We start from the raw sequence: 12,222 nt of genomic DNA, 5'->3' as shown, positions 1-12,222 counted from the left end.
GACTACATCGCTTTTCTTTCCGGCCAACCTGAGGCTCAGTTCGGTGCTATGCAGGCTTCCTTGGTTCACGTGAGCATCTGTTTATTTTTGGTTTCTTATTATTTTGGTAGGCGTCTGACACTATCTTGGTTTACCCGTGCAGTTGTTTATTCGTATGGAGTTCTGCAAAAACTGGAAGAAGAAGAAGAAGAACAAGGAGCTCCAGACACATGTCTCTAATGCCGTCAACCATGGGGATTATGCCTTTGCCAATACGGAGGAAATTCGCATTAAGAAGCATACAACCATTAATTGATCTCCAAGCAAAAGAGCTGGCGACGCTGAAGTCGAACAAGGCGGAGCTACTTAAGAAGATTCTGCACCAGGACAAGGATATTTTGGCGTTGACAGACGAGAACAAGAAGGCGGCGACCGAGGTGGTGGAACTCAAAGCCGAGCTTGAGGATTATCCTCGAGTGGCCGGCCGTGCCGAGCAGCTTCAAGGGGAGTTGGATGCCACCAAATCTCAGGTTTGTGTCTTAAGAGAGCGCCTGCAGGAATCTTACGACTAAGGAGAGCAGGCTATCAGGGAGGCCGCCAAGCTGGCATGGGAGAAGCATATAGAGGAATCCGATTTCTCTTGGTTCGAGCGGCGTTTGGACCATAGTTCTGCCGTCCTTGCTGCTGAACGCCTCGGTCACCCATCTCCGAAGTTTGTGCCTTCTGATGATGAGGAGGATGCTCCAGACGGCTCACTCCTGACTTGCTTGGTTGGTGTGCGCCGTGGGTGCTTTTTAAGAAATTTTTTGTTTTTTGCGCCATGGGCGTATGTATCATAGTGCTAGTTGTGCACTTTAAAAACTTTTAACAATTTTTGTTGAACTGTTGCCGGGGGGCATTTAGAATATTTTGGTGCCAGTGCACCTTTTTGCAAAAATTTGCACCGTCTGGGCGGTGTTTGGTTTGATAGTGATGCTTTTGTTTGTGATTTCTTATTCCATCTCTTGATGTATGTGTGTCCCAAAAATATTGCCTTCAAAAACAAATTGCCGCAATCTCCTACCGTTTAATGACGAACGTGTCTATAGTAGGATTGATTGGCACAAGTCAATCAATCGGTATGATTGCCGCTACACATGGTCATCAGAAAATGTTAAACATCTTCCGCGGGCACGACACACACTTGTGCCGTGGGGGATATTAGAGAACGATCCTTGTTTTCAAGGATAAGTTCGCCGCTGAGAAACTTTGATGCTGCTGGATTTTATTTAACCTTCTCGTGTCGTTTTCGGACGAACGTGTCTATAATAGGATTGATTGAAGAAAGTCAATCATTTGGATGACTGCTGCTAGACATGGTCGTCAGAAAACGTTAGACGTGTGACGCAGGCACAACACACACTTGTGCCGTGGTGCATATTAGAGAACACCCTTGTCTTTAAGGATAAATTCGTCGCTGGGCAACTTTGAAGCCGCTGGCTTTTATTTAACCTGCTCGTCTCGTTTTCTGACGAACGTGTGTATAATAGGATTGATTGGTACAAGTCAATCAATCGGTATGATTGCCGCTAGTCATGGTCGTCAGAAAACGTTAAACGTCTTCCGCGGGCACGACACACACTTATGTTGTGGGGAATATTAGAGAACAACCCTTATTTAAAAGGTAAGTTCGCCGCTGGGAAACTTTGATGCCGCTGGCTTTTATTTAACATACTCGTCTCATTTTCTAACGAACGTGTCTATAATATGAATGAATGACACAAGTCAATCAATCGGTATGATTGCCGTTAGACATGGTAGTCAGAAAATGTGAGATGTCTGTCGCGGGCACAACACACACTTGTGCTGTGGGGCATATTAGAGAAAAACCCTTGTTATTAAGGATAAGTTCGCCGCTGGGCAAATTTAATGTCGTTGGCTTTTATTTAACCAGCTCGTCTCGTTTTCTGACAAACGTGTCTATAATAGGATTGATTGACACATGTCAATCAATCGGTATGATTGCCGCTAGACATGGTCGTCAGAACACGTTAGACATCTGACGCGGGCACGACACACACTTGTGTTGTGGGGAATATTAGAGAACAACCCTTGGTTTTGAGGATAAGTTCGCCGCTGGGCAACTTTGATGCCGATGGCTTTTTTTTAACCTGCTCGTCTCGTTTTCTTAGGAACTGTGTATAATAGGATTGATTGAAGCAAGTCAATCAATCGGTATGATTGCCGATAGACATGGTCGTCAGAAAACGTTAGACGTCTGCCGCGGGCACGACACACACTTATGCCGTGGGACATATTAGAGAACAACCCTTGTTTTTAAGGGTAAGTTCGCCGATGGGCAACTTTGATGCCGTTGGCTTTTATTTAACCTACTCGTCTCATTTTCTGATGAATGTGTCTATAATAGGATTGATTGACGCAAGTCAATCGATCGGTATGATTGCCGCTAGACATGGTCGTTAGAAAATGATAGACGTCTTCCGCGGGCACGACACACACTTGTTCCGTGGGGCATATTAGAGAACAACTCTTCTGTTTAAGGATAAGTTTGCCGCTGTGCAAATTTGATGCCGTTGGCTTTTATTTTACCTGCTCGTCTCATTTTCTGACGAACGTGTCTATAATAGGATTGATTAACGTAAGTCAATCAATCGGTATGATTGCCGCTAGACATGGTCGTCAGAAAACGTTAGACGTCTGACGCGGGCACGACACACACTTGTGTTGTGGGGCATATTAAAGAACATCCCTCAGTTTTAAGGATAAGTTCGCCGCTGTGCAACTTTGATGCCGCTGGCTTTTATTTAACCTGCTCGTCTCGTTTTCTGACGAACGTGTGTATAATAGGATTGATTGATGCAAGTCAAACAATCGGTATGATTGCCGCTAGACATGGTCGTCATAAAATGTTAGACGTCTATCGCGGGTACGACACACAATTATGTCGTGGGCCATATTAGAGAACAACCCTTGTTTTTAAGGGTAAGTTCGCCGTTTGGCAACTTTAATGCCGCTGTATTTTATTTAACCTGCTCGTCTCGTTTTTCTTACGAACGTGTCTATAATAGGATTGATTGACGCAAGTCAACCAATCGGTATGATTTTCGCTAGACATGGTCGTCAGAAAACGTTAGACGTCTTCCGCGGGCATGATGCACACTTGTGCCGTGGGGCATATTAGAGAACAACCCTTGTTATTAAGGATAAGTTCACCGCTGGGCAAATTTGATGTAGATGGCTTTTATTTAACCTGCTGATCGTCTCGTTTTCTGACGAACGTGTCTATAACAGGATTAATTGACGCTAGTCAATCAATCGGTATGATTATCGCTAGACATGGTCATCAGAAAACGTTAGACGTCTGACGCTGGCACGACACACACTTGTGCCGTGGGGCATATTAGAGAACAAACCTTGTTTTTAAGGGTAGTTCGCCGCTGGGCAAGTTTGATGCCTCTAGCTTTTATTTAACTTCTATAGGTGATCAGCTTATATTGGTGCTAATCTGGGCCACTTCTTAGGCTTCAATCAATTAGGCTTGTTTTTGTTTGACACCTGCTAATCAGGCCACTTCTTAGGCCGTTAATCAATTATGCTTTTGTAAAAGAGTAAACGCAATTTTATTTTTAATTTTTGCAAGGAGAATTTAGCCAAGTACAAAAGGAACTACTGTACTACGACCGTATAGGCTTTTAAGCGGAATAAAACAAACATAAAATCACACTATATGGTCGTTAGTGACCGAGTACTTTTTAGAAGTAGTATTACTTAAGGTTGTCACAGAATAGGACGACCCTGCATATCTTACATGCGGTAGATTCCATCTCGCACCTCATCATATATATCATATGGACCTTCCCATATAGGAGTCAGTTTACCCTGTTCCTTGGCTCGTCCTACTGCTTCCATCTTTCGGAGGAAAAAATCCCCAACTTTCAGTACTCGCTTTGAGACCTTTTTGTTGTATTCTCTTTCCATGCGCAGCTTGTATAACTGTTGCCTCAGGGCGGCATTACCTCTCACTTCTGGCGAAAAATCTAGAGCGGCCTTCATCATTTCCCAGTTTGCATCCTCGTCATATAACATGACTCGGAGCGTTGGCTCACACATATCAATGGGGAGAACAACTTCGGCCCCATAGGCCAGTAAGCACGGAGTCTCTCCAGTAGAGTTTTTTTGCTGTGGTGCGAATAGAGAATAAGATATTTGACAACTCATCTGCCCATTATCCTTTAGCCTCATCCAGCTTCTTCTTCATTCCTTCAGAAATGATTTTGTTAAAAGCTTCCACTTTCCCATTTGCCTGCGGCCTTCCTACTGAAGCAAAATGGTCGGCTATACCATGCCCAGCTAGCCAGTTTGGGTGTTTCGAACTATGGTCCGTTGTCGAAAAAAATTGACTGCGGCACACCAAACCGAGTGATGATGATTCTCCAGATGAATGCTTTCACATCGTAAGTTTTGATGTTTTTTAATGCCTCCGCCTCCACCCACTTGGTGAAGTAATCGACAACAACAATAACATAACGCCTCCTCCTGGTGCCGTGGTGTATGGGCCCAAGAGGTCCATTCCCCACTTAGAAAATGGTATTTGGCTAGTGATGGGCGTCAAAAATAGAGCCGCCCGGTGTATCAGATGAGCGAAGCGCTAACACTTGTCACACCTTTTGACCAAGGAGAGAGCATCTTCCCTTAAGGTAGGCCAATAGTAGCCGGTTCGAAGTGCTTTTTCTGCCAAAGCCCTTCCCCCAATATGCGAACTGCATTACCCTTGGTGAAGATCTTCTAAGATCTCCCGTCCCTTTTCAGATGTTACACAACATTGAAGAGGACGAGAGTAAGACTTTTTATATAGTGTGTCGTTCCATAATTCAAACAAAGGGAATTTCTTCTTAAGTTTTTCCGCCAGCTTTAGGTCGTCTGATAGAACCCTATTCATTTTGAAATTCATAATTTTATCCATCTAGGTGGATGTCCTATCCAGTACCGCTGTTTTATTATTCTCAATGCTCTTCCGATCCAACACTTCCCAGAGTACGTGACGTGGGGTGTCATAGGAGGCTGAACTGGCAAGTTTGGACAATGCATCGACCTGATTATTCTCTGATCGAGGGACTTGTTTTACCTCAAGGCTCTTCAAGTGTTTCAATTCTTGGTGGACAACATTCATATACTTGATCATTGTAGGGTCTCTTTCTTCATAGTCTCCGTGTACCTAACTAACCACAAGTTGAGAGTCGGATAATACCACAATTTTCTCGGCCCCTACCGCCTTACACATTTTGATGCCGCAAAGCAATGCTTCATATTCAGCCTCAGTGTTTGACGCTTGGAATTTAAAGCGCATTGCATATTCGTAAGTATCACCCTCAGGTGACTGGAAGATGACGCCGGCGCCACATCCATTTTGTGTGGAGGAACCGTCCACTAAGACTGTCCACAGGGTCTTTCTGTCTTTGGGGAAATTAGGTCTTGTCATTTCCATAATGAAGTCAGCAAGTTCTTGCCCCTTGATAGCCTTCCTAGGCTCATAAGAGATATCAAAGGCATTAAGTTCGATGGCCCAATTTAACATGCGGTTGGCTGCCTCTAGCTTTGTGAATGGTAATTTCAACGACTGATCAGTATAGACCACCAGTCTGTGAGCCAAAAAATACGGACGCAACTTCTTGCTTGCCAAAAACAAAGCTAAACCAAACTTTTCCACTGTGCGTATCTTAACTCAGCATTTTGCAAGACATGACTAACAAAGTAGACAGGCATTTGAACTCCCTCTCTTTCCGTGAGGAGGACGGAGCTAAGCGAGTGCTCTGATACTACCAAATACAATTACAAGAATTCTCCTCGAAGGGGGCTGACAAGCCGAGGTAAAGTATGAAGGTGGTCTTTCATTCTCAAAAAGGCCGCTTCTGCTTCAGACGTCCACTTAAACTTAGCCTTCTTTTTTATTGTGCTGAAAAAGTAATGAAATTTATCTCCGGCCCTGGACAGAAATCTACCTAATGCCGCCAGACAACCCGTGATCCTCTAGACTTCTTTAACAGTTTTCGGCAAGCTCATGCCTATTACTGCTTGTATTTTGTCTGGGTTTGCCTCTATCCCCCGCTCGTCAATCAAGAAGCCGAGGAACTTCCCTGAAGTTACTCCGAATACTCATTTTTTATACCTCATTTTATAGGAACGGAGTGTTTCAAAAATTTCTTTCAGGTCGGCCAGGTGTGCCGCTCGTTCCTTACTTTTTACAATCATGGCGTCAATGTAAGCCTCAATGTTTCGGCCGAGCTGCCTTCCGAAAACAATGTTAATTAGCTGCTAAAATGTGGCCGGCGGGTTTTTTAATCCGAACGGCATCACCTTGTAGCAGTATAATCCCCGTTCTGTGACAAACGATGTTTTCTCTTGATCCTCAGGCCACAATGGTATCCGATGGAATCTAGAGTATGCATCCATGAAACTTATTATAGCATGCCCCGCCGTGGAGTCAACAAGCCGATCAATCTTGGGTAGCGGGAAACTATCCTAGGGACAAGCTTTGTTTAAATCCGTGTAATCAACACACATTCTCCAAGTGTTGTTGGATTTCGAGACGAGGACCACATTCGCTACCCACTCAGGGTATTGACCCGGCCTTACAAACCCTGCATCCATCAGCTTTTTAACTTCAAGCGCAGCCGCCTGATTTCATGCCTCTCCATGATATCTTTTCTTCTGACAGACCGACCTCATATTTGCGTCCATAATCAACTTGTGAACGACTACGGCTGGGTCTATACTCGGAATTTCTTCCACAGTGAAAACGAATATATCTTCATATTCTCTTAATAAGTGGACCAGTTATGCCGCTGATAGGGTGTTTTTCCGTCGTTGATAGATCAACACCTCACAAAACAAAATTTATAGAACCGCTAGACTAAGAAACTATATGAACTATAGTGGAAAGTATAGGGATCGTCCCAAAGAAACGGTGGTTCACTAGTGGAAAAAGGGTCATTTGCATCGCACTTTTAAGCACATTTGCGTCGCACATCGTGCGTGGCAAAAGCTCTCGACGCAAATGACTAAAAGTCATTTGCGTCGCACATTTGTGCGACGCAAATGAACCTTATTTGCGTCGCACAATTAGCTAATGTGCGACGCAAATAACTTTTCAGGCATGGTGCTGAAAAGTCATTTGCAACGCACATTAGCTAAATGTGCGACGCAAATGACTTTTCAATATGTTAAAAAAAATGTCATTTGCAACGCACATTAGCTAAATGTGCGACGCAAATGACTTTTCAATATGTTAAAAAAATGTCATTTGCAACGCACATTAGCTAAATGTGCGACGCAAATGACTTTTCAATATGTTAAAAAAAATGTCATTTGCGTCGCAGATTAGCTAAAGTGCGACGCAAATGACTTTTGGATATTCTAAAAAAAATGAGCTGCTGATTTTATTTAATCCATAGATTAAATAAAATAAGCAGCTTTCAGTACTAGTATATTCAGAGCATAAAAATAAAAGTAAACTAGGTGAAAATTTTGACAATATTTCCTTTGTAATTTGACCCTCCCCAATACCGGGAATGTTATAATACATTAATATATACCTGTCAAAACAGTTTACAACCCAATAAAAGGCAAATTCACCATAGATCAACCAACATGTTGATAACCTAACTACACTTTAAACATAAAAGTTTAAGTAAATATCTCTATCCTGGATATAAAAATGGAAGATGTTAGAAATCAAATCTATGACAAATCAAGATATGACTTTCAATACAAAGATGGGATGCATTACCAACGGTGATAGTCACAGTTAAGGCAGAGAACTTCAAGAAAGTCCAGCAACTGGTGAAAATAAACACTCTTTAGGCTGGCTTGGTTTTGTTCTTGTTTCAACTGGCTGCTGCCAGAATTGCTGCTTTCTACTTCTGCCAGAACTGCTGCTGCTGCTTCTAGCTTGTAATCGATAACTGTTGTTGCCAGAACACCTGCTGCTGCTGCTGCTGCTGAAGCTATGTTCACCAGTGCTCGGACGCTCAAGGGATGAAAGATGTCACCCAATGGATGACCGAACCAGGCAGAGTCGACCAGCAGATAATTGACGGCCTTAGAAGGATTACATGAGCTGTACTTTGGTTGCAAACCATCTCCATGGTGTCGCACCCCGATGCTGCTCCATGCCACCCTATTCCACAACATGCTCCTCTTGTTTCCTTGATGCCTACCACCCAAAAATTCACATACCATCACTACCAACATCACAACAGAATCAGCTTAGAGACATAATTATGCATATATAACTGCATAAGTAACACTAAGTATTGTACAACATTATAACCGGCATTGTTACAAGATCATAGGTTAAAAACAGTTCCACCAATGTAATGTAATGAAAGTGCTTACCATAGTGTTTAGGGTTGGACAAGATACGCATGAAGCCTTGGTAAACATCACAGAACACAAACTGGGCATCAGAGAGCTCCAAAGGTCAGTTATGTGATCCAACAAAAGCTGATTATGTTGCGAAATATACTGATTGATCTCATTGACACAACCTCTTGTACTTTTAATATTTCTGCCGGAATGAAAGTACCAGTCAACCACCGTCCTAGTAGCTCATTCCATCTGCAAGACACGTGGATGCTTCTTAGCGAGTTTACTGGCTTCAATCTTAACCATTTCCTTGTATTCTTAGCGAGTTTACTGGCTTCAAACCCTAGCTTCTTCTTGCTCCGGCCATCTTTCTCTTCTTTTCCTCAAGTAGAGACAAAAGGTAGTCAAGATCCTTCAGAGACACGTCAGTGCCCTGTCTACATATTATAGATTATTCAAAGAGTGAACTTCTAACTTCACAGATCAAGACAATATAGAGAAACTCCAAACTTAAGCGTGTGACACGCAAAATTTGCATATCGCAACCTCAAATACTCCAAAAATATCCCCCTGGTCCCAAAATGATCTCTACAATTAGCATATCACAGTTCCGCAACTATGCAATCTACTCAAGTAAACAATATGTCCCTCTTGAAAAAGAAAATGAAATGAAATGCAATCTACTTTGTTGGTTTTAGTTTTGATAGTTTTAGTTTTAGTTGTTGTTTTAATTGCTCAAATTCTTTATTTGTATTTTCTATGCTTGTTGATTATATGAACTCATGAAGAAACAAGTGTAGACATGAAAACAGTAGAACCGAAGGTACATATGGGCCAAAGTAAAGCCAATTAATATTAATTTGGTAAATTGAATTTATAAACCGAAAGCTAGATAGTCCAAGTGCTAAACAAAAAGAAATAAACAACAAGATTTCACAACTTAAGGAATTAGCTCACAGTTCTAATACAGAATACTATGCAATCTGCCTTGCTCCCTGTTTTCAAAATGCCTGAAAATAACTACTGCAAAGCTCAACTATATATTCAAGAACCTGAGCAGCAAAAAACATACTCAATCTTATACAAAGTTGTAAATAAGAAAACACATAACAATGTGATAGCAGGCTGCATCATCTGGAGTTCAACCATTTCTCTTATCATCAGGTATTCGGGTGTTATTAGATTTTCCACTAAGTAACTAACATAATAACACAACTTGTTATTAGAAATACAACAATGAACAATATACCAATTTCATTCATCTTGATTAAAGAACATAAGCCATGTAACCGATTCAGTTGGTACATTCTGCTCATTTATTCTCCACTTTTAAATTCTCAATTGATCAAATAACGAGACTTTGACTAGCTTTTTAAACTTGGTTCAAGAGCAAATCTGAAAGCATATGTTTCAGAAAGCCTAGCCATTCCACCAAAATCGAATCCCAATGGTTTTTATAAGAAGAGATAAGCTTATATAGCTGCATAAAACATAATTCCTATTCATTATGTTTATTGATCATTAACCACGTGTGCTAATGGCATAAAGATCATAGAGTTGGCTAAATGAAAATTGTCATAAACATTGGTTTGACATGTTTCTGATCTGTTGCAGTTTATACTTGAGATTCAGGCTTCCCTATTGGGTAATGTTGCAATAATAATGAAAATCATAAATCACAGGTTCAAACACACAACCCAAAACCACAGAATATCAAATCAAACCCAGAAAATCTATATTTGACCAAAGAATTCAAACCCCATATCATATGACTAGAATGCCATCAAACCATCATACTTAGCAAAATAAATACATCAAAATTTTTAAATATTATAAAACCAGAAAATTAAATCCATCAAATTTTCTTGGGAGGCTGCAAAATAAAATGACAAAAGAGATTAGAGAAATACCAACGAATTTTCTTGGGAGGCTGCAAAATTTCATTGTTGCCAGATCTTAAGTGACGAAATTTTTGCTTCTTCATCAAAGTGATTTTTCCTTCGCAAGCCTTTGCTGCATCATCCTCATCATTATCTTATATGCATGTTTTTTTCTTTGATTTTTCCAAGAATCGTCAAACTTTAGCCTTGCACAGACATCAAATTTGAGTTAGCCAGATCTACTCATGTCACTTCCTCACGATTAGCTAAACACTCAAATTAAGCATTCTATTTACATAACCTACATAAATTTATGCAACTATGGACAAAAAATGAAGTGAAATTTAACATATTTGACGAGAAAACTTAAGAAATACCTCCAGAAATCAGAAATTTGAACAAGTCAAAGGAAGAGCGAGGAGAGGAGATAGAATCAGCTCCTCAAATTATGCTATTCTTCGTCGCTCCGCTGGAACCTAGGGTTTTGCCTCTGAATACCAAATCAGCATAGCTTGAGTTTTCAAAGAAAATGGAGAGATTGGGATGGTATGGTGAAAGAAGGCTTTGAAGGGCAAGCTCAATACTTAATTTTTTTTAAGGAGAGACAGAGGTTTTGGATTTTCAACAATGAAGATCTGGGAAAGAGAATATGCAAGAGAAAGGGGGTAGAGGGGAGACGGAAAAGGGCTTAGCATTTTAGGTCATAAGAATGACGGTGTTGCACCAAAAAAAATTAGAAAAAGAAAAGGAAAAATAAAAAGAAAAAGAAAAGATATTACTGCATCGCGCATCTGTAATATGTGATGCAAATAACAGGTCTATTGCGTCGCTTAATAAGGCAATTTGTGACGCAAATGACTGAATTGACCTACACGGGGTAAATTGCGTCACATGTTAGTTAAATAGCGACGCCAATGATAATGTTTACCCAAATTAGTTGCTATTGCGTCGCTCATTACAATGTGCGATGCAAATGTACCGACGCAATTATGCATTTTTGTACTAGTGGTTATTGAGTTTAGAGTCAAGCTAGTTCGAACAAGAATTTGGTTTGAATTATTGCTAACAAACTAAACTAACAAATATATGAATTTGAATCAAGAAAGGGAAACGTTAGGGAGTTGGGGATAGGCTAGGGAAATCGGGGAAAATGAACTACTATCTAAATAATCATGAATGATGCAATGACATAGCACATAGGGGAATAAAACCAAATGACGTGCTCGCCACCTCTCGGATGGAGCACGCGAAGCAACCTAGCCTATAGAAGAGCTTTCGCCTAATCCTAAGCTAGATAGGCTTGCATATAATAGGAACAATCATTCACTTGCACAAATTAGGCTCACAATGTCTTGCCAAACCTAAATCATACATTCCAATCAAGTCCAATCAATTAGCATTTGCAACTACTAAGCTACTCAATTGGTCATGGAAAATCCTATCACTAAATCAATTTAATTACATCAATCATTCATCAATTTAATCATCAATTCCCCTAATTAAGCCCCTAGATTCTCCCCTTTTTCTAACCTAATTCTACTCACTAATCATTCTACAAATCAAGAAATCCATTAATACTAGGCTAGCAAGCATGAAATTGAAGGAATAAGAGGAGAGAATCAAGAATTCAATTGCAAACTAAAATCAACAACTAGAGAATTGAGAATTAATGGAATTAAAATCAAAGCAAAAGAAATTCAAAAGGTTGAAGAACAATCAAAGAACTATGAAAAAATAGCATGAACAAAATACTAAGAACTTGAATTAAATTGCAAGGAAAAGAGAAGAGTTGAAGAAATTACAGATTTGAAGCTTTAAATCAATGAGTTTCTCTCTCTAGAACACTAGCTTGAAGAGCAAACCTTCTACAACTTCCTAAATTATATTTCTGAAATTAACTATCTAATAAAAATAATGAAAATTCTATTTATACTAACCCCTAAAAATGAGAAGTTTAAACTCGAAAAGGGAATCCCGCGCAGCCGTGCGAACGGGCATA

General features: G+C 40.5%; 1 protein-coding gene across 4 annotated transcripts; it reads right to left on the bottom strand.

Annotated features, from left to right (window-relative positions):
- Positions 1 to 7,307: 7,307 nt before the first annotated feature.
- Positions 7,308 to 11,077, bottom strand: LOC130459986 (uncharacterized). 4 transcript variants are annotated; one of them, XR_008919780.1, is made up of 5 exons: positions 10,601 to 11,076; positions 10,254 to 10,429; positions 8,526 to 8,780; positions 8,374 to 8,434; positions 7,317 to 8,191 (listed from the first exon to the last, which is right to left on the bottom strand). XR_008919780.1 is itself a non-coding variant. In XM_056827627.1 (4 exons), the coding sequence occupies exons 2-4, from the start codon at positions 10,325 to 10,327 to the stop codon at positions 7,663 to 7,665; spliced, it is 468 nt and encodes a 155-aa protein (XP_056683605.1). In that variant the 5' UTR covers positions 10,328 to 10,422; positions 10,601 to 11,077; the 3' UTR covers positions 7,308 to 7,662. The 4 variants fall into 4 exon arrangements, 2 of the variants coding, with proteins under 2 accessions (XP_056683605.1, XP_056683604.1); XM_056827627.1 differs by lacking the exons at positions 8,374 to 8,434; positions 8,526 to 8,780 and having other exon boundaries at positions 7,308 to 7,681; positions 7,766 to 8,140; positions 10,254 to 10,422; positions 10,601 to 11,077; XM_056827626.1 differs by lacking the exons at positions 8,374 to 8,434; positions 8,526 to 8,780 and having other exon boundaries at positions 7,308 to 7,681; positions 7,766 to 8,140.
- Between the last annotated feature and the right edge of the window lie 1,145 nt (positions 11,078 to 12,222).

Source organism: Spinacia oleracea, chromosome 4, assembly GCF_020520425.1.
Source record: "Spinacia oleracea cultivar Varoflay chromosome 4, BTI_SOV_V1, whole genome shotgun sequence".
In the NCBI taxonomy this organism is placed as follows: Eukaryota; Viridiplantae; Streptophyta; class Magnoliopsida; order Caryophyllales; family Amaranthaceae; genus Spinacia; species Spinacia oleracea.
Note: the sequence above shows the minus strand (reverse complement) of the source record. Positions and strands in the feature narration are given on the sequence as shown.